The 18,945-nt window shown below is 48.9% G+C and overlaps 9 protein-coding genes across 9 annotated transcripts; 3 read left to right on the plus strand and 6 right to left on the minus strand.

Moving 5' to 3' along the window:
* Window positions 1-143: 143 nt before the first annotated feature.
* BT62DRAFT_85992 (uncharacterized protein) lies at window positions 144-1,008 on the minus strand. The gene is made up of 2 exons (XM_043182495.1): window positions 684-1,008; window positions 144-630 (listed from the first exon to the last, which is right to left on the minus strand). Exons 1-2 carry the CDS (start codon window positions 851-853, stop codon window positions 384-386), a joined length of 417 nt encoding a protein of 138 aa, XP_043040276.1. The 5' UTR covers window positions 854-1,008; the 3' UTR covers window positions 144-383.
* Window positions 1,009-1,603: 595 nt separating this feature from the next.
* On the plus strand, window positions 1,604-3,671 carry BT62DRAFT_919363 (PLP-dependent transferase; the record flags this gene model as incomplete). Its single annotated transcript, XM_043184155.1, has 7 exons — window positions 1,604-1,801; window positions 1,855-2,459; window positions 2,513-2,625; window positions 2,726-2,861; window positions 2,919-3,387; window positions 3,435-3,437; window positions 3,570-3,671. 7 exons carry the CDS (start codon window positions 1,604-1,606, stop codon window positions 3,669-3,671), a joined length of 1,626 nt encoding a protein of 541 aa, XP_043040277.1.
* Window positions 3,672-3,870: 199 nt separating this feature from the next.
* On the minus strand, window positions 3,871-6,278 carry BT62DRAFT_948607 (uncharacterized protein). The gene is made up of 6 exons (XM_043188076.1): window positions 6,140-6,278; window positions 5,935-6,088; window positions 5,737-5,883; window positions 4,501-5,687; window positions 4,092-4,452; window positions 3,871-4,040 (listed from the first exon to the last, which is right to left on the minus strand). Exons 1-6 carry the CDS (start codon window positions 6,214-6,216, stop codon window positions 3,993-3,995), a joined length of 1,974 nt encoding a protein of 657 aa, XP_043040278.1. The 5' UTR covers window positions 6,217-6,278; the 3' UTR covers window positions 3,871-3,992.
* Window positions 6,279-6,605: 327 nt separating this feature from the next.
* BT62DRAFT_993705 (NAD-P-binding protein) lies at window positions 6,606-8,313 on the plus strand. The gene is made up of 8 exons (XM_043190424.1): window positions 6,606-6,866; window positions 6,919-7,062; window positions 7,113-7,339; window positions 7,390-7,405; window positions 7,456-7,487; window positions 7,535-7,559; window positions 7,607-7,815; window positions 7,865-8,313. Exons 2-8 carry the CDS (start codon window positions 6,962-6,964, stop codon window positions 8,257-8,259), a joined length of 1,005 nt encoding a protein of 334 aa, XP_043040279.1. The 5' UTR covers window positions 6,606-6,866; window positions 6,919-6,961; the 3' UTR covers window positions 8,260-8,313.
* A 521-nt stretch (window positions 8,314-8,834) lies between these two features.
* BT62DRAFT_1005161 (uncharacterized protein) lies at window positions 8,835-10,026 on the minus strand (the record flags this gene model as incomplete). Its single annotated transcript, XM_043177113.1, has 11 exons — window positions 8,835-8,887; window positions 8,936-8,946; window positions 9,007-9,115; window positions 9,167-9,212; window positions 9,262-9,277; window positions 9,329-9,379; window positions 9,433-9,509; window positions 9,560-9,656; window positions 9,703-9,779; window positions 9,833-9,861; window positions 9,909-10,026. 11 exons carry the CDS (start codon window positions 10,024-10,026, stop codon window positions 8,835-8,837), a joined length of 684 nt encoding a protein of 227 aa, XP_043040280.1.
* BT62DRAFT_86397 (uncharacterized protein) lies at window positions 9,940-10,832 on the minus strand. The gene is made up of 3 exons (XM_043182505.1): window positions 10,729-10,832; window positions 10,306-10,679; window positions 9,940-10,254 (listed from the first exon to the last, which is right to left on the minus strand). The coding sequence occupies exons 2-3, from the start codon at window positions 10,595-10,597 to the stop codon at window positions 10,088-10,090; spliced, it is 459 nt and encodes a 152-aa protein (XP_043040281.1). The 5' UTR covers window positions 10,598-10,679; window positions 10,729-10,832; the 3' UTR covers window positions 9,940-10,087.
* Window positions 10,833-11,414: 582 nt separating this feature from the next.
* Window positions 11,415-14,647, plus strand: BT62DRAFT_86477 (uncharacterized protein). The gene is made up of 4 exons (XM_043182507.1): window positions 11,415-11,747; window positions 11,801-12,076; window positions 12,127-12,285; window positions 12,336-14,647. The coding sequence occupies exons 1-4, from the start codon at window positions 11,493-11,495 to the stop codon at window positions 14,505-14,507; spliced, it is 2,862 nt and encodes a 953-aa protein (XP_043040282.1). The 5' UTR covers window positions 11,415-11,492; the 3' UTR covers window positions 14,508-14,647.
* On the minus strand, window positions 14,617-17,328 carry BT62DRAFT_931351 (uncharacterized protein). The gene is made up of 5 exons (XM_043186107.1): window positions 17,032-17,328; window positions 16,916-16,974; window positions 16,495-16,860; window positions 14,830-16,438; window positions 14,617-14,770 (listed from the first exon to the last, which is right to left on the minus strand). The coding sequence occupies exons 3-5, from the start codon at window positions 16,839-16,841 to the stop codon at window positions 14,747-14,749; spliced, it is 1,980 nt and encodes a 659-aa protein (XP_043040283.1). The 5' UTR covers window positions 16,842-16,860; window positions 16,916-16,974; window positions 17,032-17,328; the 3' UTR covers window positions 14,617-14,746.
* An 822-nt stretch (window positions 17,329-18,150) lies between these two features.
* Window positions 18,151-18,837, minus strand: BT62DRAFT_86590 (uncharacterized protein). The gene has a single exon (XM_043182508.1). The coding sequence runs from the start codon at window positions 18,641-18,643 to the stop codon at window positions 18,263-18,265; it is 381 nt and encodes a 126-aa protein (XP_043040284.1). The 5' UTR covers window positions 18,644-18,837; the 3' UTR covers window positions 18,151-18,262.
* Between the last annotated feature and the right edge of the window lie 108 nt (window positions 18,838-18,945).

Here is an 18,945-nt window from a genome sequence, read left to right on the forward strand (position 1 = left end):
AGGTCAAACTTCGGATCGGTCAGTCCAAGCTATAGAAAACTTAAGATAATCTGCTGTCACGCAGCCGGGGCAAGACTCCGACTGGCAACTGTACTTGAGCTTGTTTCGAGGTCCTGGAAAAGTAGATCGCTTCAAGAACGCGAACCCCATATAAAGAGAATGCTCACGCGGTGTCGCGTCTACTAGTCGTCTGCTCTGAACTGTCCGGAGCTAAGGAATGGGTTTTATTTAGGGAAGCGCGTAGGTGATGGGAGGGCCAACTTGGGGAAGGTATCCTGAGTGCTTCTAGCGCTTTGCATAGAGAGAGTGTGTCGGATCTGAGTCATTGGACTCGGTGCTACGGATATGAAATGCATCAGCAAAGCACGGCGAGGGTGGAATTTCTACACACGTTGGTGACGGTTCTGACGTGGATTCACCAGGCTCTTCAAGCTGTCCTGAGTCTGGTCATGAGAATGTCGTTCTGGATCCGATTTCTCAGGCTTTTGTCCTGAGCTTGAGCTTGATTTCTTGGTTTTTTCTTTTGTGCTTGATTCCTTGGGCTTCTGTCCATCTAGCGAGTCAGTAGTTCGTCTTCCGTAACCCCTCATATCAGGATCGTGTTTGTAGTTGTCGAGCATCCAAATAACACTAAGGGAAAGGCTAGTCTTCACATAACTTGCCTGCATTTGAATAAGGCTTACTTTTCGTAGGTCACTGGGGTCATAGGATTAGCTAGGTGACAGTGTTTGGGCTTGGAGAGAAAAGGTGAATCGATGAGTATGTGACAGTTCGTCCAATGAGTATTCGACGTGTTAAATACCAGCCATCTACAATGACAACAAAGTGCACCAAGCAGAGTCGAAGCAATCATTGATCTCCCATTTGAGAACTCAGAAAGGCACTGTGTTTTTGTTCAGACTTGATGGGAAAATAGATAATAGAGACTTGGTGTTATGGTGACGACAACGAGGGAAAACTGTGAGGACCGTAAAGCGGTATATCAGCGGATACATCGTTGCATATTTTTACTCGGTTCCTTTTCAGACACAAAGGCGCATGCTAACAACTGCAATTGAGAATCAGGTTCATGCAGGGTTGATCGTTGTTATCAGAACGACGGGCAGGGTAGAAAGCTAATCTTCAAAGTAATTTCTTCACCATTCGAGTGCTCGTAATTGTAGGAATGCCAAAGAGTAACTTCGTATTGATTGAAAAATGTCGGCGTATAGTTTGCTTGCATATGCTTCTACCCCTTCCCGAAATTAGTTGTCCGTCAAAATGTCTTACGAGTCGCAGAAATGCGTAGGGAGATAATTTTGACGGACATGGTTAATCTTTTAAGGTTGCGTACGTTTAACCTATTCATTGAATCACTACGTCATCCGTCTTTAGTGCCATTCAAGTCAGTGACAGCAAAGTACGCTGATATTTTTTCTACTTACCGTCGATGGACTCGGACCTCATCTAGTATTCACCTCCAAATTTGATCGTGAAACTCATGCGTTACATACCATACGTCCATTCATACTATCGGAACTATATCACGTCCCACACTAAAAGGAAAGCGGCGCCAGTCTTCGGTTCTGGTCTTCTTTTCGTCCCTTCTCCTCCCCAACCCGATATGAATACCGACAGCTCACCAGTGACCGGTAGTGATGCTCCTCTTGGCACTGCGGTCCCCCCAGACTGCCCTCATGCACTCCTTTGCTCCATACCTACATGGACCAACATCGTTGAATATATGGATAACAAAGAATGGGTACTGAAGACCTTAAAAACAGCATATCCGCGCATAAGGCTTCATACCTTTGTCAAGCAGGTGTGTAGACTCGCCAGTTGACGACATTTGGCACTGACTAACTCGGATACTAGCTCGGTAAGATCTGCTCTCATGTTCATGGCAAAAAGGACGAAGACTGCTTGCTTTTCCCTTCTCGTAAAGTCGCTGAGTACTGTCAAGCGTACGTCCTAAAGCATGCAGATGACGCAGCACGGCCCCGTATTTTACGTTTCGAGTTACCCGTCAAACATGATCTTGTCATCTCCCTCCTCTTCCCTGATGGAATCCCCGAACTTTTTGCAGTCCTGTTTCCATCATCCTCGTTGCCTCGAGCTCTGTCATTCTGGGTGTACACCGGGACGGGAATATCCACCCGCTTGGCTGAACATTGCCTCTTTGCGTTGTCAACAGAATTGCTCGACATCAGCGCTATGACTATGCCTCTCGCACCACGCAGTTGGAGAAATTCAGAGTTCTACAACGTACATAGACCCTTAGGTTCGGGTGCGGAAGCAAAGGCCCTTATCCGAAGGCTATTTTCAGGCATCATCAACGAAGGTCCAGAAAACATACGGGGTGTCCCCTATGCATCACCGGACGACGTATATCTCTACTCCACAGGCATGAATGCTATCTGGAATGTGCATCTTATGGTATTGCATACTCAATCGAAAGGAACGAAGTGCGCTGCGTTGAAGTATGTCTTCCGTATATACTCCACTGTCCTGTCTCCTAAGGCAACATCTACAGCCTCTTGTATTCACACACCCACGACGTGTTAGAAAACTGGGGACCTGGGTACCTCTTCTTCTCAAACGGCTCTATAGACGACCTCGAGGCCTTCCTCGCTCTCGAGGATGCGCGTAACCCAAGCCAACCCCCCAATTTCTGCGTTGTATTTCGATTTCCCGGCGAACCCTCTCTTGAGGTCCCCTGATGTCCCGCATCTGAGAAAGCTCGCAGACCAGTACGGGTTCCCGCTCATCGTAGATGAGACGGTGGGCAACTTTCTCAATGTGCAGATGCTTCCCTACGCGGATATCGTGACCTGCAGCCTCACCAAAGTCTTCAGTGGGCTCGCGAACGTGATGGGTGGTGCGTGAGTGCATTCATTTTAGCTGTTCTAGCAGCATTCTGAAACAGACACGACCTTTAGCTTTCTTCTCAACTCCGAATCGAAGCATTATCCAGCATTCAAAGCTTACATGGACATCAACTACGAAGACACCTACTTCAGCGAAGATGCTGTCTGTATAGAGGCAAATTCCCGGGATATGAACCGACGTGTACACATGATAGACCACAACGCTGAGGCAATAGCCGACTTTTGCTACGAGGAGTCATCAAAAGAGGGGTCTGTCATTAAACAGGTGCTCTATCCCAAGTATCAGATGCGGGAACAGTACGAACGCTGCTGGTCTAAAGCCACTAATAAGCCGGGATATGGAGGTCTTCTTACCTTGACCTTCATCTCTAATACTGCCGCAATGGCGTTCTTCGATGCGTTTCCATGTTATAAGGCTATCACACTGGGTACGGTGTTTACCCTTGCTGTACCGTTCGCGGAGGCAGGTTTCCACGATAAACTTGATTGGGCGCAGGAGAATGGGATTGATTATGCATCGGTAAGCGGCCCTGTACTGAGTGCTTGTATATTCTTTGTTCCTTACAGCATGTAGGTACGCTTCAGTATAGGCATGGAAGACTTGACGAGCCTGAGGGACGGCTTCAAAGCGGCACTAAACAAAGCAGCGGCAGAACACAAAGCATCGAAGTAATGATTCATCGAAACTGCAGTCATTTCAAGGTATCAATTAGCGATATATTGCCACCTTTAAACTCGAAGGGATACAGGGAGGGGTCGCGTGGCGCTTTAAGGGTGAAAGACGCACATATGCCCACCGACTGATGGATACCAAGGCATTCTTCGGAGACAATCAGAATACAGTCCAATCGCCCATGCATGATTTACGGTTCCGTCGTTCATGAGACCTCTGGAGTTTTTACCGGAAAACATAACCTGAGATTTCGATTGAACGCGATCCATCATAGCAAAGAGGATAACGGACGTTAAGTGGTTCACCCAACCCTCCTCCAATCAGCCGAAAAGGCATGTTAACCGCAATCCTCGTTGATAACGAGGCAGCTAGTATTTCGACTTTATAGTAGATACTGATACACTTCAAGTTTATCCTGCATTACATCACATCGTACAGAAGAAAATCCCACATCACTGTCCATTTGCGATGCTCATCAGACTACCCACAAATGTCATAATCTACACCGACGTCAGCAACGAGTGAAAGAGACAAGCACGATGTATACTCACCAGCTTCGGTCGAATATCCACAATATCTTCGGGTACTAAGAAGATCAGCGCATTCATCTTCCTAGCAATTGATATCGCCAATTTTGCATTCTGCCTTCGGTCTTCGTATTCGCCGGTCACATCGACTGCAATTACCAATGCCGGGTCAACAGTTCCTGGCCGGATGGCATCTAGCAAGTCGAGGAAGAACAAGCCTGTCGAAATAGACGGATCCTTGAACGACCTAATGGTTCTTGTCCGAGCAACAGGATTCACTGCCTTGGCGGCAGTAGTGTTGGCCCATTTGAGTATCTCGGTATCTGAAATAGGTCGGCCGCCAGTAGATTTGCTCAAAGACGTTAGCGTCTTGGTGATACTCAGCCTGTGGAGGATAAGTATAGTAAGAGAAAATTACATGGGAAGCACAAACCTCATCAGCTGCCAGACCAAACCGAGGACCAATGTCTTGTTCCCGTCGACGATATCTGCACCTTGGATACCGACCATATGCAAGCCGCTGCCCCTGGCGAGATCGACGGCATAGTTTGTGTTCTCTACAGCCTTGAAACGGCTCACACCCATGCCCTTGGACTGCATCCCGACATCTTCGTCTTCCTCCCCAATGTCCCCGCCGGATACATAAGCGCCCAGGTTTGCGCCCTTTCCTTCCTTGGGTTTTGACACCCTTCTCCAAACAACTACACCAGGGTTGATCTTGTCGAACGCTTGAAGAATGACAAGTCCGTCCCTCAGATCCTCGACGAGGTTGAACACGCCTGGCTCAACGCCTAACGAATTCAGCCATAATGTGAAGACACGAGCTTCACGTTCGCCCTCTGCATCAAAGTCCTCTACGGCGCCGTAATCCGTCTTCTCGACCTCCGTAAGCGGGTCCAATCCAGGATGGGTATTGAACAAATTGGCAACAAAGGCCAAGTTCAAACGAGGGTTGCCTGCAATGAGCGAGGAAGGTGTAAGGTATTTGCGGCAGCCGATCTTGTCTGCATTCGTCAGGACTTGCTCCGCGCGCGTTCGAAGATCTGATGCTTGCAGCGGAGACAAAGAGCATTCTGTCGGCACGAGCTGATTGAGGAGCACGGTATAATTCTCTGCGTCATTGACATCCCTGCTAAAGTTGTTGACCCGCCTATGCCATCCGGCCTTCTTGAGATGATAATTAAACCATCGCACCAGAATCTGGTCCGGGGTGAGCCTCAATAGATCCTCGATGGTCTCACCCTCTTCACATAGCCTCCCAAGCTCTGGATGGATCCTCAAATCCACACCGCTTAATAAACCCCTCCGAATAACTTGCCAAATCAGCCCCAAAATAAGATGCTCCCTGCCCTCCTGGATATCGGCGCTCCCAATGTTCACCACGGAGCACCCAATGGCCTTGGCACTGGTAATCACGATATTGTTATTCTCCGTCATCTGAAACGCATTCAGCGGCTTCCTCGCTGTCGGTTTATTGAGGACACGCGTATCGATGGTATCCGGAACTGAATCGTTGATCAGTTTGCAGAGCACGAGTCCGTCTTTGCACTCGTCGAAGAGCTGCATCGTATCAGTAGGAATGGGGTATCGGCCTGAAATATCAGGGTCGTTCTCAAGAACCTACAAGATTTTGAGGATACAGTCAGTTTCGAGAGACCACAAAGCATACCATGTTGATATGATTCGTAAATTCGCGCCTCTCATCTTCATTGATGGTATGGCTGACGTTTGCATTGCTTCCTTGCACGGTCATCTTGCCCTTTGTTGTCTTGATACCACCTCCCGTCGCTGCTTGCGAGTGTAGTTTAACATTGAGCTGTAGAGGATACTGAATCGTTGTCTGCATGAAAGTCCACCAAGTACGCACCTCAACCCAGTCCTCTAGCTCGACTTTGCCACTCGCATCGACGCTAACGTGCTTGAGCGTTTCTCTAGCCTGATCATAGCTTTCACCGGAGCTTTGCAGAGCTTGAAGAACGGCGGTCTTGTCGACACGGCCTGGTGAGTCGGTGGATATCGAGCTTGTATGTTGTTGTCAGCGAGAACGTCGTGCTCTTCTACTGCGCACTCACTTGAATCGGTTAATGAGATTCAACATCTCATCTCTCGAGACTTCGGGATACCTTTTCTGCAGTCGTAGGGCCTCCATAGTGCAGCGACGTCGAAGTATGAGACAGAAATTTAAATAAGGGTGGTGGCTGTGTGGTGACGAACCACAGCCACTGCGTAGGCCGATCATTATTGCTGATACCGCTGTTTTTGACATACCAACATACCAAATACTAATTGTGGTGCTAGGGAGAACATTATACTAATAGGCATGGTGCATCCTTTTCACCCGTACTGACACGGCGCAGCTTCTCGCAGTTGGCTTTGATACTACTGCGCTAGGGGATGAGAAGGAAGAATAGGAAACTTAGGACGTGACTCGACCATCCAAGAACTGCGCAAGTCGGCGCGAGATTTGCTTGAAGAACGCGTGAAACAGTGTCTTGGAATGCTGGGTGCTAGTATAGCAAACTAAGATGCTCTGTTACACTAACATTTTTCGTCTTGATGCAGAAGAAATTTCCCGGGTATCCGTTGAACGACTTATCTTCATACGGATCGTTGAGTCTGGTTTACCAGACTATTTCTCGGGCTCTTCGGCATAATGCGGCGTTTTGAAATTTCTGCAAGTGTACTTGGCTTCGTACAGTGACTCAGCTGCAGTGTCTGTCGCTGCGGACGGTATGCTTCATGCATTCTATTACACTAATGGAGTATGCTAGGAGCAGGCTATATAGGGCATGTCGTATTGTAAGTCTTAGCAGGTTCCACAACCTTGACTTCAGTCTTTACTACACTACAGTTTGGTCACTTCACTTGGATAACCTTCCTGGGCCGTTATTACCATGGATATCATCCATGGTATCGTGGATAGGTGGACTTTCTATCCTGCTGGTGCATCTTTGCTTGACCTGACGGGAAAAGTGGTCATTGTTACCGGTGGAAAGTGAGTTGTACTAAACTCTCTCGACATCCGGAAGCTGAGGATATTCGTAGTACAGGAATCGGTTATTGGACCGTTTTACATCTCGCAAGGAAAGGCGCCAAGATATATCTTGCTGCAAGAAATGAAACCAAGGCTTTGGACGCGATCAAGAGCATTACGGAGGCGGGTATTGGTTCAGGGGAAGTCATCTGGCTCCCGTTCGACCTGAAGGACCCGAGACTGGCCAAGAAAGCTGCAGAGGACTTTTTGAGTAGAGAGAAGAGGCTGGATGTTCTCAGTGAGTCGTGCTGTCTCTCTACAGCCAGCACTAAGCTGACGTTGTGATAGTCAACAACGCGGCTTTGTGTGTATTTCGTATTGCTTGTAGGGACGAAGTTACCTAACATTCTACAGTTTGACCGGTCCTTACAACGCCGACCAGGATGGTACGTACATTTTCATCTTCGCGTTCTTATATTTACGCGTATTTCAGGTGTCTCCGAAGTTGTAATGACAAAGTGAGTAGACGCTCGGTTGGATGGTCCTTATCTCAAACATCTCCTAGTCATATCAGCACCTTCCTTTTCACCCAGACACTTTTACCTCTCATGATAGAGGCGTCCAAAATGCCAGACTCGGATGTCCGTCTTGTCAACGTTGCGTCAGATGCACATATAAATGGCCCATCCGCAAACCCTGACATTCGTTTCCAAAGCATTGACGATTTCAATGGCGAATATAAGGAGATGTTTTGGCCTGATTCAGGCCGCTACGGTACGTCAATAGATAATACCGCACATCAACGACTTATTCCTATAGGCAGGAGTGTCGAAACTCATGAACGTCATTTATACCACCGAGTTGCAGCGCCGCCTATCTACCAAGTCGATTCCTATCACCTGTATTTCTCTTCATCCTGGAAGTGTCGACACCGGCCGGGCGTGGAGAACCCCCTACCCTCGGCTCGCGACCATCGTTTTTAAGATCTTCTTTATCGGGCCTGATCAAAGGGCGTATACGTCTTGTTTTGCTGCCGCGTCCCCTCTCATCAAAGCGGATCCGGACAAATATAAAGGACAATACATCAGGCCCGTGGGGAGGATTGTGGCCAAGAACCCGAATGTTGCGAAGGCTGGTCTTGCTGAAGAGCTCTGGGAGACGACTGAGAAGTTTTTGCGGGGGCTGGGCTTGTACACGCCTATGTCGGAGTGGTTGTAGGCTCGGACAAATTCTCATTGCTTTATATACAGAATTTTGAGAAACAACATCGCGAAGGCATTTTGGAAGTCAACGCTCCGGTATGCGAACTTGTCATGCTTCCACCGCCAAGTCGTCTCTCGTACTTGCTCGTTGTACACCGGGTAGTTATTGCCGTCTGAATGTCAAAACAAGGTAACTATAAGTGGCCTGAGATATCAAGTTTTTGCCTGCTCGTGACGCGATGATAGTGTTCATTGGACCGGACACGGCCGGTCCGTGATTGGCAGTAAAGCATAAGGACCATCTCGATGAACTGTGGTACGCTTCGGCAAATGTCCCTGTACTGAGTCCTTGTATGATCCTTTGTTTCTTATAGTACCGTAGGTACGCTTCAATGTAGGCTTGGAAGACTTGAGAAGCCTGAGGGACAGCATCGTTCAAGCAGAAGTAACGTTTCATTGGAACTACCGTCATTTCAACGTATCAACTACTCTACAGGTGGAATTGGTATCTGTTGGTAAATATCGTTATTATCGTGAATACCCGTGAAAGCAGCGGCGATCCATGACTCCCATTAGTACATCAGCTTCGCTTCACCTTGTTGTCTGGACTGTGAGCAAGGTCGTAAGCCCGTCGGTTGCTATGCCTGGTGGGGTCAGCGGTGGTGATACTTATCGGTTATTTACCTCCATACCATGGTTGACTCTGTCAGACCAAACCCGTTTTGTGAGTGCACCATATGGATGCCATAGAACGAAAGCTTACCCTACTGAACCAGGAGGAAGCAGTCCGGTAATATTCTTCGCTACAGTCTTATAATGCACACCATCAAAGTCGTGCTTGCCGATTGCATGTCCAACTAGCTGGTCGCGACCTGGACAAAGATAACGCCACCAAAAACATGCATGTTATGAGGACTCCAAACCAATATTGTAGCCATCAGGGACGATTGTGTGGTTTTCTTCTACATCCTATTATCGGGGTCAGCATTATCATACTGAAAAAGGAACCACGACGAACTTGTTCTCGAGAGACACTGTACCGGCAGACGCGTCAGAATGGGTAGAATATTGGAAGAAAAGCGCACGCGAGGAACAACGCGCCGCTCATTGCGCTCGGACCATCTTGACGATAAACTCTGCATATAATATTTTCAGCTAGGTTACAGAAGAAAATCGCAGGTAAACGGACCGAAAATGATTCCCACCAATGATGCTCTCAAGGCATGTCCCAAGCTCCTCGTTCCCATAATCCTCTCTCAGTTCGATCTATGCGATATATTATCACCTTTTAACTGGAAAGACGCGCATATACCCACCGTTTGATTCACCCAGCCGTGTCCGTCCCCAAGATTTGCTGACTGAGGGTCGCCAAGATGGATGCCGAGGCATTCTTCCGAGCTGATAATATAAGACCTAAGAAAGGAGAACAAGGACCCAGGGGAATAGACAATTAGCATACAATCCAATCGCCCGTGCATAGTTTACGATTCCGTCGTTCGTGAGGACCTCTGGAGAGCTTTTACCGGAAATTATGACCTGAGATACTGATTGAACGCGATCCACTATAGGTGCGAAAGAGGATAACAGACATTAAGTGGTTCTCCCAGTCCTCCTCCAGCTGCACGACGTTAGCGTCGACGCATCTTTAGTCAATACCGAGCTCACCGTTGTTCAGCATGGATCCACCATTTAGATTTGGATCATAAAAATCTACAGATCCAGACTGTATGGGAAGCTGAATGGCCAGAGCGAGAGGAGCAAGGGCAGTGATCACAGTGAGCATCGTGAGGGATGAGAAAAGGAAGCAGGAGCAAGGTGATTTCGCTGCAATTAAAGGTCTATTTTTATGCTTCTCTGGTAGTGCACCATGCCTGGGTGAGGAAAACTACCGAATAGTCATGGTACCGCATTGTGCCGTATCCATATGGCCATCCAGACGTCGCACGTGCTAGGGGGATGATGGTATGCTGGTATGCTGATATTCTTTTGGCACTGGTGCAGGTCCCCGAATCTAGGTGATTGTTAGCATATGAGGGGGGGGAAATTAATTAAAAAGGCGCACATTTAATATCAAGTATTCTCTTCGTAAAAGAATATGGTCTTTTTTTTGTAGTTCTCCGACCAAAGTGCTCTCCAAGTGTGGTATCCATGTGTTCATCGGTGGTAGTCCTAGCCGTGTTATATTTCCCCGAGTACGTACGTACCATTTTACCTTTGTCGATTGTATCCTCTACGAAAGGGACGGAAAATATGTTTTCTTGTCTGGACGTACGAGACGGAAGGGGAATCGGCTTCCTGTGAGACCGTTGTGCTATTGATCGCCTAAAAAGGCAACCCCCAATTTCTCGTTTCATCACCCAGCACAGCGCTCCCAACCACTGCGACAATCCCCCTTTTGTCTTCCGCTTTCTTATTTTTCTTTCCCTCGCATAAGTCCTTGTACGGTTTCGACTAAACGACGAGCATCCTGAGAACAATATCTTACCGACAGCTTAAACATCACGAATGCAGGTCCCAGGAAGCGTGGGGCCCACTGGCGCTTCAGCAGCAGTGAAACAAGATAGGAGAGCAGCTGGTGGCAGGAATATTGTGCGCATATACCTTCATGCTGTTGGACATCTACTCACTGTTGGCCCGTACCAGCTGCCACGGCTTGCCCAGCAGCCACTCTATCCCCCGGGACTGTGTATTTCTACCCAGAAGGACTTCAATATTCATTATCCTGCATACCAACAGCTGCCGTCACTTTCCGACAATCACTCCGTTCCTCGCCCTATATATTCTCCGAAACAGTATACTTCGACGAGACGATTCTCGATACACCACGAGATTTGTAACCGTCACCTTAAAGGCTGCTGCAAATACGGATCGAGCTGTCATCGGCGACATGTATCTCCTTCAGAGTACAAAGTAAGTTGGCCAATATTCGATGACGACTACGCCATGACGCCTCCTTAGCATGTAGAGGATTACAACCCACCACTGCCCGTGAAATTGCCTTCCCCCCAACGTTTCGAACCCGAATTTCCTCCTGGTCTTCCGAAAGTAAGGGTCCTACTACTTGAATATCTCATGCTGCATGATTGAACGTCCATCTACTTTTGGCGAACCAACGGAGCAGATGCACGTTCAGTCTGCCAAAAGTAGATCCATGTTCAATCATGCAGCAAGAGATATTCAAGTGCACTTTGCCACCAGATACCTGACCCCGACTTCCTTGCGTAGAAATCAATAAATGTTGCCGCTAGTATGGATGGTAAATTAAAGGTTCACTCATCTCCAGGTCATGTCACTATTGATCAAGTTGTGTCGTCGGCTGGACAAGATAACTCCCACAAAGTAAATGTCAAGATCACCACTCGACATTCGCCATTACTTCGTAGCGATAGCATCTCAGCCTCGTTTCCAAATTTTGTCCGAACGAAAGAGGACACATCAGCTTACCAGCCACAGGATGTGAATGTGAGTGAGTCGTCTGGCGAAGAGATTGTTTTCGGAAGTTGGGTTGGTGGTTTCTACAAACACAGACTTGCGCGATTTGTTAACGTACTTGTCAGCAACGCGAATCATCAGATTCAGATGGCACGTCGGACACATTCGAAGTCAAGCCAGCAAATGAGGAGCAACGGCGTTGTCCTCCTGGAATATGTAGGGACTGGTGTCGCAGCGTCTGCTGGCGGGGCTCGCGTTGTCGGTTTCTTCACGTTGACCATGCCCACACTCCAAAGCATCCACGACCCAAATCCAACGAAATCTGTTGGGGCTGGCAACGTGACTGGTGCGACTTGGGCTATGACTGTCCTTTCATTCACGAGGATCTCAAATATGACCCGGTAGGTACTCCTTGCCGCACGCCGAACTATCAGCATTAATCTTGTCTAAGCCCGAGGAATCAGTTGCCGAAGAAGAGGTGTCTAATCCGGAACCAGCCAAATATCCACGACCAAGGTCTTCAGAAGTTTGCCGCAGGTGGCTTCAAGGCATCTGCCATCGCGGTCTCTATTGCTCTTACATTCATAATGATATTGACTACGAAGATCCAGTCAGTTTACGTTCATCGTGTGCCATAAACTTATCCTGATCATATTTTAGCTTCCACAACCTCCGGCATCGACGCAGAAAGAATGCCCATCGTCTCCACCCCGGTATCCTCAGGCGAATTGGCTACTCACGGTCCATGATCATATAAAGGTCAGATATGCTGCTGGATTTGAGGTGCAGAACATCTTAACAGGGTTTGAAACACCCTGGCTCTTTCTCGAGCACCTTCCTGCGACTGTAACTCTTGAGAACATCACTCAGCTGCTGAAGCCATACGGACAGCCTGAAATCAAGATGCCCTCGTCTTTGGTGCCTTTATCCGTGGTAAAGGCACGTTTTACCAATCACGAAGAAGCCAGGGATGCGTACAATGCTCTCAATGGGACTCAGCATTTTGATACCACGATCATCGCTCGTCTTCCTGTGCACAGCAGTGGATCAGGTGGTCCTGGTATCTTCCGTGATTCCGTTGTACGAGTTCAGTGGGATGCGCCGTCAATTGTGGGGTACGGCGGGTTTTCGACACTCGAGAAAGCGCAGCAGGCTATAGCGGCTGCGAAGAAGCCTTTCCGAGATGTCTTTGTAACCGCGACCCTACACGAGGATCTTCCGGCTGTCGGGAACTTCACGGTCCGCTTTCGCAATTTACCTCCGGATATCACAAAGAAAGGCATGAAGCCTTTTGGTGATCTGGATGACTTGATGTGGGAGCGACTCAAGTACGATTCGGTGCCTGCGGCGATTGCAGGAATTAAGAAAATCCTCAGCTTCCACTTTAATGTTCTCGACTTCGACGTACCGCCGCCCCCTTACGTGGACGGATACGTTCGTGCTTGGCTTCGATTCGCCTCTCCTGTGGAAGCTCAGCAAGCTGCCAACCACCTCCACCTGCGGCGGCCCATCTGCATGGGAGGGGAGACACCTCTTTACGCCCATCACGTACAAAGTGTCACTTATAGCATCTCTGTCGAAAAGTACGCAACTCTTCGATCCGATATCTTCACTTTAAAAGAGTCTCTGAGGTCTCGAATGTCTCGGGCAGCGAGTCTCATCGTCAGCTTCCACGGCTTTGAGAATCAGTGGGTCAAGGTCAAACTGTCTTCAGAGAGTCTTAGGGAGCTCAGCCAGATGAAGGGCGAGTTTGAAAAGATTCTCAAAGGGGAGGTTGTCAAGTTAGAGGACAAAATTGCCTGGGATCCTTATTTTGGATATCCCATTGGAATCGCGTTTGTACAGAATCTGCAGCGTCAGACTCCCGGAGTAGAGATTATACCAGACGTTGTTCGCCGGTGTCTCATTCTCCGTGGATCGAGTGAAAAACGAGAGGCCGTTCGACGAGAGCTGATATCCAAGATCAAGGAACTGCGTGCGAGAGAGGTACGGGTTGTGTCTATTCCGAGGGAGATCATAGGTTTCTTTGTGAGCGTCGAGTTGTCCAGGTTGAAGCAGGAGTTGGGCGACGAGAATGTGAGGGTGGATCTGTGGGACCGGCTCTTGACTGTCCGAGGTGGTGTTCATTCGCTGAACGCGGCGAGACGTGCTGTCAAGCAGGCTGAGGACCGGCAACGATACGGCCGCCGTGTCAGCATCGATGAATGTCCCATCTGTTTGGACGAAGTGGTAGCTCCATTCACACTCCGTTGCGGCGACAGCGTCTGTCGTTCGTGTTTGAAGAATTACCTGGTGGCGGCAATCGACAACCGGTTCTTCCCTCTGACGTGCCTCGGGAATGGCGCTACCTGTTTGGAGCGGATTCCGTTGTCGGTCGCGCGTGAACTGCTGAGTGCGAGCGAATTTGACAGCGTGATGCATTCCGCTTTCTCTGCTCATGTGCACGCTCATCCCAATGAGTTCTACTACTGTCCTACGCCTGATTGTCCCCAGATCTACCGCTCCGCGACGAAAGGCACTGTTTTGCAGTGCCCATCGTGTCTGATACGGATATGTTCGACATGTCATGTTGAGCAGCACGATGGTTCAGAATGTCTGAACCTTGATGACACAGATGCTGCTTTCAAGGAGTGGAAGAAGAATCATGATGTGAAGAGTTGTCCTGGATGTAAAGTTCCGATTGAGCGTGCGGAGGGGTGTAATCATGTTACGTGCACCAGGTGTCAGACACATATGTGTTGGGTCTGTTCTAAGACTTTCCCCAGGGGCGACGGGATCTACGAGCATATGCGCACGGATCATGGTGGTATTGGTTTGGAGCCGCTGTTTTAGGCTTTTTTTTTACTTATATGTTTATCGTTCTGTTTTTTTTGTTTCAAGCGTCAATGTCTGGCGTTGTATTATTTTCTGTTGTAAACCTTCTCACCTTGTATGCCGTGGTATGTAAAGCAGTTGTGAAGCATGATGTATATTATTATCGCTGAGCTATTTGTCATTTCAACAGCTAGATGCTATATATATATAATCCCAATGGTGTGCTAAATGAATACAAATGTCGGAAAATTAGTTATTTAGAAGTAGTTATATACTACGAACTGGAATAAAGAACTGATCAGCAACAAAGCATACAGAATGCAAGGAGATATCCACTTACACTTTCATAGGGCCTAACGGGTGACCTCCCAAACCTAGGTAACGAGTCCTGTAGCTCGGTCCAATTCGGGCTTTGCTTCATAAAAGCCCCGTCATGATTCATGAACCCATCTTTAGTACGCGGATAATCCTTAAGCTCAGAGGGGTGAGAAAGATGAGGGGGTGCATAAACGATGTGCCCATCTGGAGTGAGGTGGTCTCCCCGTCGATTCCAGAAGCCCATGCGGACCTTGCGCTTGTACGTTTTCGGCGGCGTCTTCTGCCTTGGCGGAGGTAGGCTATACTGGAACTCACGAGGCGGCTCTGGGAGAGGATTGTGCGACATCAAGGGAGACGTTCGTCTGGAACCCGAGCTCGAGCTGGAAATACGATGCCGGGAAGAAGAAGACCGGGAGGAACGGGAGCTGTGTGGAGAGGGTATGACGTTACTGTTAGGTGAAGGGATGACATTACTATAGGGTGAAGGCACAGTTGTGCTGCGGGGTGAAGTCCTGCTATGAGGTGAAGGCATAATGCTACGAGACGATGCGTCTGGAACGTTGCGAGAAGACGATTCCGGCGTGTTTCGAGGAACGGCATTACTTTGAGATGAAGAAACAAGGTTACTATGTGGCGAGGATGTGACGTTTTTGTGAGGTGGAGATGTCTCCGGAACGCCTCGAGGCATGACGTTGCTGGCAGGCGCAGGGCCCGAAGGCACGTTGTTCTGTGGCGAAGGTCTGGCGTTCTTCTCAGCTGAAGGAACTGTGGACGACATCTCCGGCGCGTTGTGAGCAGATATTTGCTGGACGCTTCGAGACGATGTCTCTGTCACGCCTCGAGTCGCAGTCTCTGGGATCGAGCTCAGTGTCGGCGCTGTGTGATGACGTCCAAGCGGGCGATTAGGCAGGACTGGAGTATGGCTAATGACAAGCGGGCTCAGCAATGCGGACGGTTCCTCTGTGTAGACTTGTGCACTTGCATGAGTAGTTGACGAAGAAGACGATATGGAGTGCGTCGGCAGTGACGAATGCCGCACTAGAGGCTGAGCCGGGCCTGTGTTCAAGCGATCCATCTTGGCAGCCAATTCGGCATCGATACTGATGCTACGACTAGATTTCTTACCACTGTGACCGGAGGAGGCAGCGGCACTGTTCGGTCGTGTAGGGGAACTATTACTATAATGGTCAGGAGTGCGAACAATGTTAGTTGAGAACGTGGGCTGGAGAGGACGGTGGTCCTGTTGTTGGGGCTGCTGTGGTTCCGGAGAACTATGTCGGCTCTGTTGGCTGTATGACGAAAATTGAGTCACAGACGGCTCAGAGGTCCCTCGCTTCGGCGCAGTGGCAGCAGCGTAGATCTGTGGCGAAGGTTCAGATGATTGACGAGTGCTTGTATGGCGCTGAAGGCGTAGAGGTGAGGGGGAAGGCGATGCCTCGTATTCAAGGGATGAGCGCCGACGCGTCGGTGTAGGGCCTCGAGATTGCAGAAAGCGATTGCCGAGCGCATCACGAAACTCAGCTTGAATGGTGCCTTGGTCATCCTCCTTCTCCACTAGACCTCGAGGATTCCATATCCATGGTGTGTGTGGTGTATCATCATCGCCTTTCTCTTCGCCGTATACTTGTGCCCTAGAAACGAGGAAGCGATTAATGAAAGAATTGGGAAGAGCGGATATAGAACGAACCTGGGAATCATGCCCGTTAGGTCCAAGGCGTTTTCCTTCACAGGTTGAGCCAGATATTCTGCGCTTGGCGGTTTGATGGGCCGCTGGTAAGGATTGTGTTTCTGTTGTTGTTGCTGCTGCTGCTGTGCCCCAGGCCATGATTGACTTGGGATCCAGGGAATATACTGCTGAGACGGCTGCTGATGGTGGTGGTTGAAAGCGGGATTGAACTGCCATTGGCCTTGATTCCAATCATTAGGCTTGACATTCCAGCCTTGAGGAATCGGCGGAGCACCCTGATAAGGAGGCTGCCAGCCAGCAGGAATTTGGGCAGCATGAGTAGCACGGGGATACTGATTTGCGTACATGAAGTGAAGGCGTGGATATCTGGACAGCTTCCAAGTTGGCTTTAAATACATGAAAGCAAGTATTGTTTACTCACAATTACAGTACAGCAATTGACAAAAGGAAATGTTGTTGTTTGCTGCCGCGAGTCAATATCTGCCGCGTACAAGACAATAAGAATCAACAGTCCTCTAGCAAGGCTCCACGACTCACAGTATACGACCCCTAAGCACCTCTTCTGCCCTCGAATTCCGTCGCGTACTCTATTATACCTCCTCGTCGCCGACGCGACCGTATAATGATCCAAGATCGATCAGTAAAATGGAAGCAAAATGAATGTCAGCAGCCAGCACAGGATCCGTCGTTGGGGACACAAACAAGGAGAGCGGGAGGGTCAGAACAGCCGTAACGGCGTGTATATCTCGAGTACGGCCACGTCAAAGGGACAATTTCTGCGTCCTGGTCGTTCAGCGTGGACCGCAGGAGAAATTGGAAAATGGAAGAAAGAGGTCATGTCCCTTTTGGGCCACCTCCCCTGCCGGGTGGCGGCAAATATTACCATTTCTGGAACCCTCTCTTCCGTCCCCTCCTTCCAGCGGTTTGAGTGAAATGAGTAGAATCAAGTACACAAACATGGCCGTAATCTTTCAAATAATAAATCGTTTTATTTAGGCGCTGGGGGATTACTCTCGCCAGCAGGTCCAGTGCATGCCGTGTACCACCACCACTGTCTGGTCCACGCCCGGGTCACGACTTCTACTTTCTGTGGATCACGGCATCTTACTGTTCGCTACGCGAGCCGCATGTCTCTCATTACGGGCGTACTGGAGAACAGCCGTGACAAGTTTCGCAACAATCGTCCAAGAGGAACCACCAATGGATCATAATGATATAGTACACCCTGCTGATTGAAACGATTACATGCTGGTAAGTGTATAGTACAGGTATTCTGTGTTTAGTAGAGAGCAAGACGCAACCGAACCAGATACGCTGCAGAGAGTATCAAAGCGTCAAAGTCCGAACGTCGGGTCATCTATCTGGTGAGCAGCCATTGTAGTCTTCAGTAAAGATCTCGACGACAGAGACGATCCGGGATCCGAGAGACACGGAGAAGATACCCATGCTGACGACCCATCCGACTTGGCGGAGCGCCTTGATCTCGAAGAGGCGGAGATATAGGAACAAGCGTTGGGCGCTGTGAGCCCTTGCTACGTTAAACATCCGTGGGAAGTCACTTCTAACATCAACAAACGCGCGCTTACCTGTCGTCCTGGAAGCTACCGAGGAGTCTTGATGTGTAACTCCGGAAAGGACAGAGAACAACGAGAATGCTTTAAGATAACATATCAGAACGTCGTTTTAGGCGCTTGTCAAGATAAACCATGAACGAGGACGCAATGCCGTGAAAGAGATGAGTGCCCAAACCAGAGAGCAGGAACAATATTCAGAAAACATAAATCCTGTCAAGAAAGCCTAGATATTCAGCATCGACTTCATACACGCCGGTTAGCTCGGGAACTGCCACAGGAGAGCATGCAATACCTCGCAAAAAGATCTCGAGAAATCTAACAAGGCCCGCCCTAGCCCAGTGTTGTTCGCGGAGAAGACTCTGATGAAGTGACACCATCGAAGAATCCATTCTATGGAGCTCGTCGTCTGTCTCTATCGATATCCGGTGTAGGGATTCGACGAGTTGAATGGCAGTTCGTGATGCATCGGCTTGTTCTTCTGCAAGAACCAGGTTGCGTTTGTTCGATTCATCTAGGACCTTGATGACCTGTGAACCGGCTTCCGTAAGAAGTAAAATGTCCTTCGACCCAATCATCAATGTCGCGAGGCAAGATGGAATGGAACAGAAACATACATATTGCGTCTCAGCAAAGTTGGTTTCTATTGATGTCCAGCGAGAGTGGGCTTGGACCTATCGTTATCAGTAGTCAAATAACACAACGCTTTTTCATTGCCATAGAGAACACACCAAAAGATCCGTGTTTAGCTGCTGATGACCAGCAACGACCAAAAACACAGCTTCTAATTCGGCGGCTACAGTGTGCCTGACCATCAACGCAATGTCATTGAGCCAGTGTGCTAAGAGACTGTTAGTACAGGAATATGATGACCTATGAG

This window comes from Guyanagaster necrorhizus, assembly GCF_019112545.1.
Source record: "Guyanagaster necrorhizus MCA 3950 unplaced genomic scaffold BT62scaffold_11, whole genome shotgun sequence".
Classification (NCBI taxonomy): Eukaryota; Fungi; Basidiomycota; class Agaricomycetes; order Agaricales; family Physalacriaceae; genus Guyanagaster; species Guyanagaster necrorhizus.

Excerpts from the sequence above, each read along its gene's own strand:
- BT62DRAFT_86590 (XM_043182508.1), bottom strand. The coding sequence starts at position 18,643 with ATGATTGGGTCGAAGGACATTTTACTTCTTACGGAAGCCGGTTCACAG.
- BT62DRAFT_85992 (XM_043182495.1), bottom strand. The coding sequence starts at position 853 with ATGATTGCTTCGACTCTGCTTGGTGCACTTTGTTGTCATTGTAGATGG. Across the intron at positions 631-683 it reads ACCCCAGTGACCTACGAAAA|TGTTATTTGGATGCTCGACA; the intron begins GTAAGCCTTATT and ends CCTTTCCCTTAG.
- BT62DRAFT_931351 (XM_043186107.1), bottom strand. The coding sequence starts at position 16,841 with ATGTACGCAAATCAGTATCCCCGTGCTACTCATGCTGCCCAAATTCCT. Across the intron at positions 16,439-16,494 it reads CTAACGGGCATGATTCCCAG|GGCACAAGTATACGGCGAAG; the intron begins GTTCGTTCTATA and ends CCTCGTTTCTAG. Across the intron at positions 14,771-14,829 it reads CCGTTAGGCCCTATGAAAGT|TTCGTAGTATATAACTACTT; the intron begins GTAAGTGGATAT and ends TCTTTATTCCAG.
- BT62DRAFT_948607 (XM_043188076.1), bottom strand. The coding sequence starts at position 6,216 with ATGGAGGCCCTACGACTGCAGAAAAGGTATCCCGAAGTCTCGAGAGAT. Across the intron at positions 6,089-6,139 it reads AATCTCATTAACCGATTCAA|CTCGATATCCACCGACTCAC; the intron begins GTGAGTGCGCAG and ends ACAACATACAAG. Across the intron at positions 5,884-5,934 it reads AGCTAGAGGACTGGGTTGAG|CTCAATGTTAAACTACACTC; the intron begins GTGCGTACTTGG and ends TATCCTCTACAG.
- BT62DRAFT_86397 (XM_043182505.1), bottom strand. The coding sequence starts at position 10,597 with ATGAAACGAGAAATTGGGGGTTGCCTTTTTAGGCGATCAATAGCACAA. Across the intron at positions 10,255-10,305 it reads GAGAATACTTGATATTAAAT|ATTCGGGGACCTGCACCAGT; the intron begins GTGCGCCTTTTT and ends ACAATCACCTAG.
- BT62DRAFT_86477 (XM_043182507.1), top strand. The coding sequence starts at position 11,493 with ATGGATGGTAAATTAAAGGTTCACTCATCTCCAGGTCATGTCACTATT. Across the intron at positions 11,748-11,800 it reads AGATTGTTTTCGGAAGTTGG|CAACGCGAATCATCAGATTC; the intron begins GTTGGTGGTTTC and ends CGTACTTGTCAG. Across the intron at positions 12,077-12,126 it reads AGGATCTCAAATATGACCCG|CCCGAGGAATCAGTTGCCGA; the intron begins GTAGGTACTCCT and ends ATCTTGTCTAAG.
- BT62DRAFT_993705 (XM_043190424.1), top strand. The coding sequence starts at position 6,962 with ATGGATATCATCCATGGTATCGTGGATAGGTGGACTTTCTATCCTGCT. Across the intron at positions 7,063-7,112 it reads GTCATTGTTACCGGTGGAAA|TACAGGAATCGGTTATTGGA; the intron begins GTGAGTTGTACT and ends GGATATTCGTAG. Across the intron at positions 7,816-7,864 it reads GCCTGATTCAGGCCGCTACG|GAGTGTCGAAACTCATGAAC; the intron begins GTACGTCAATAG and ends TCCTATAGGCAG.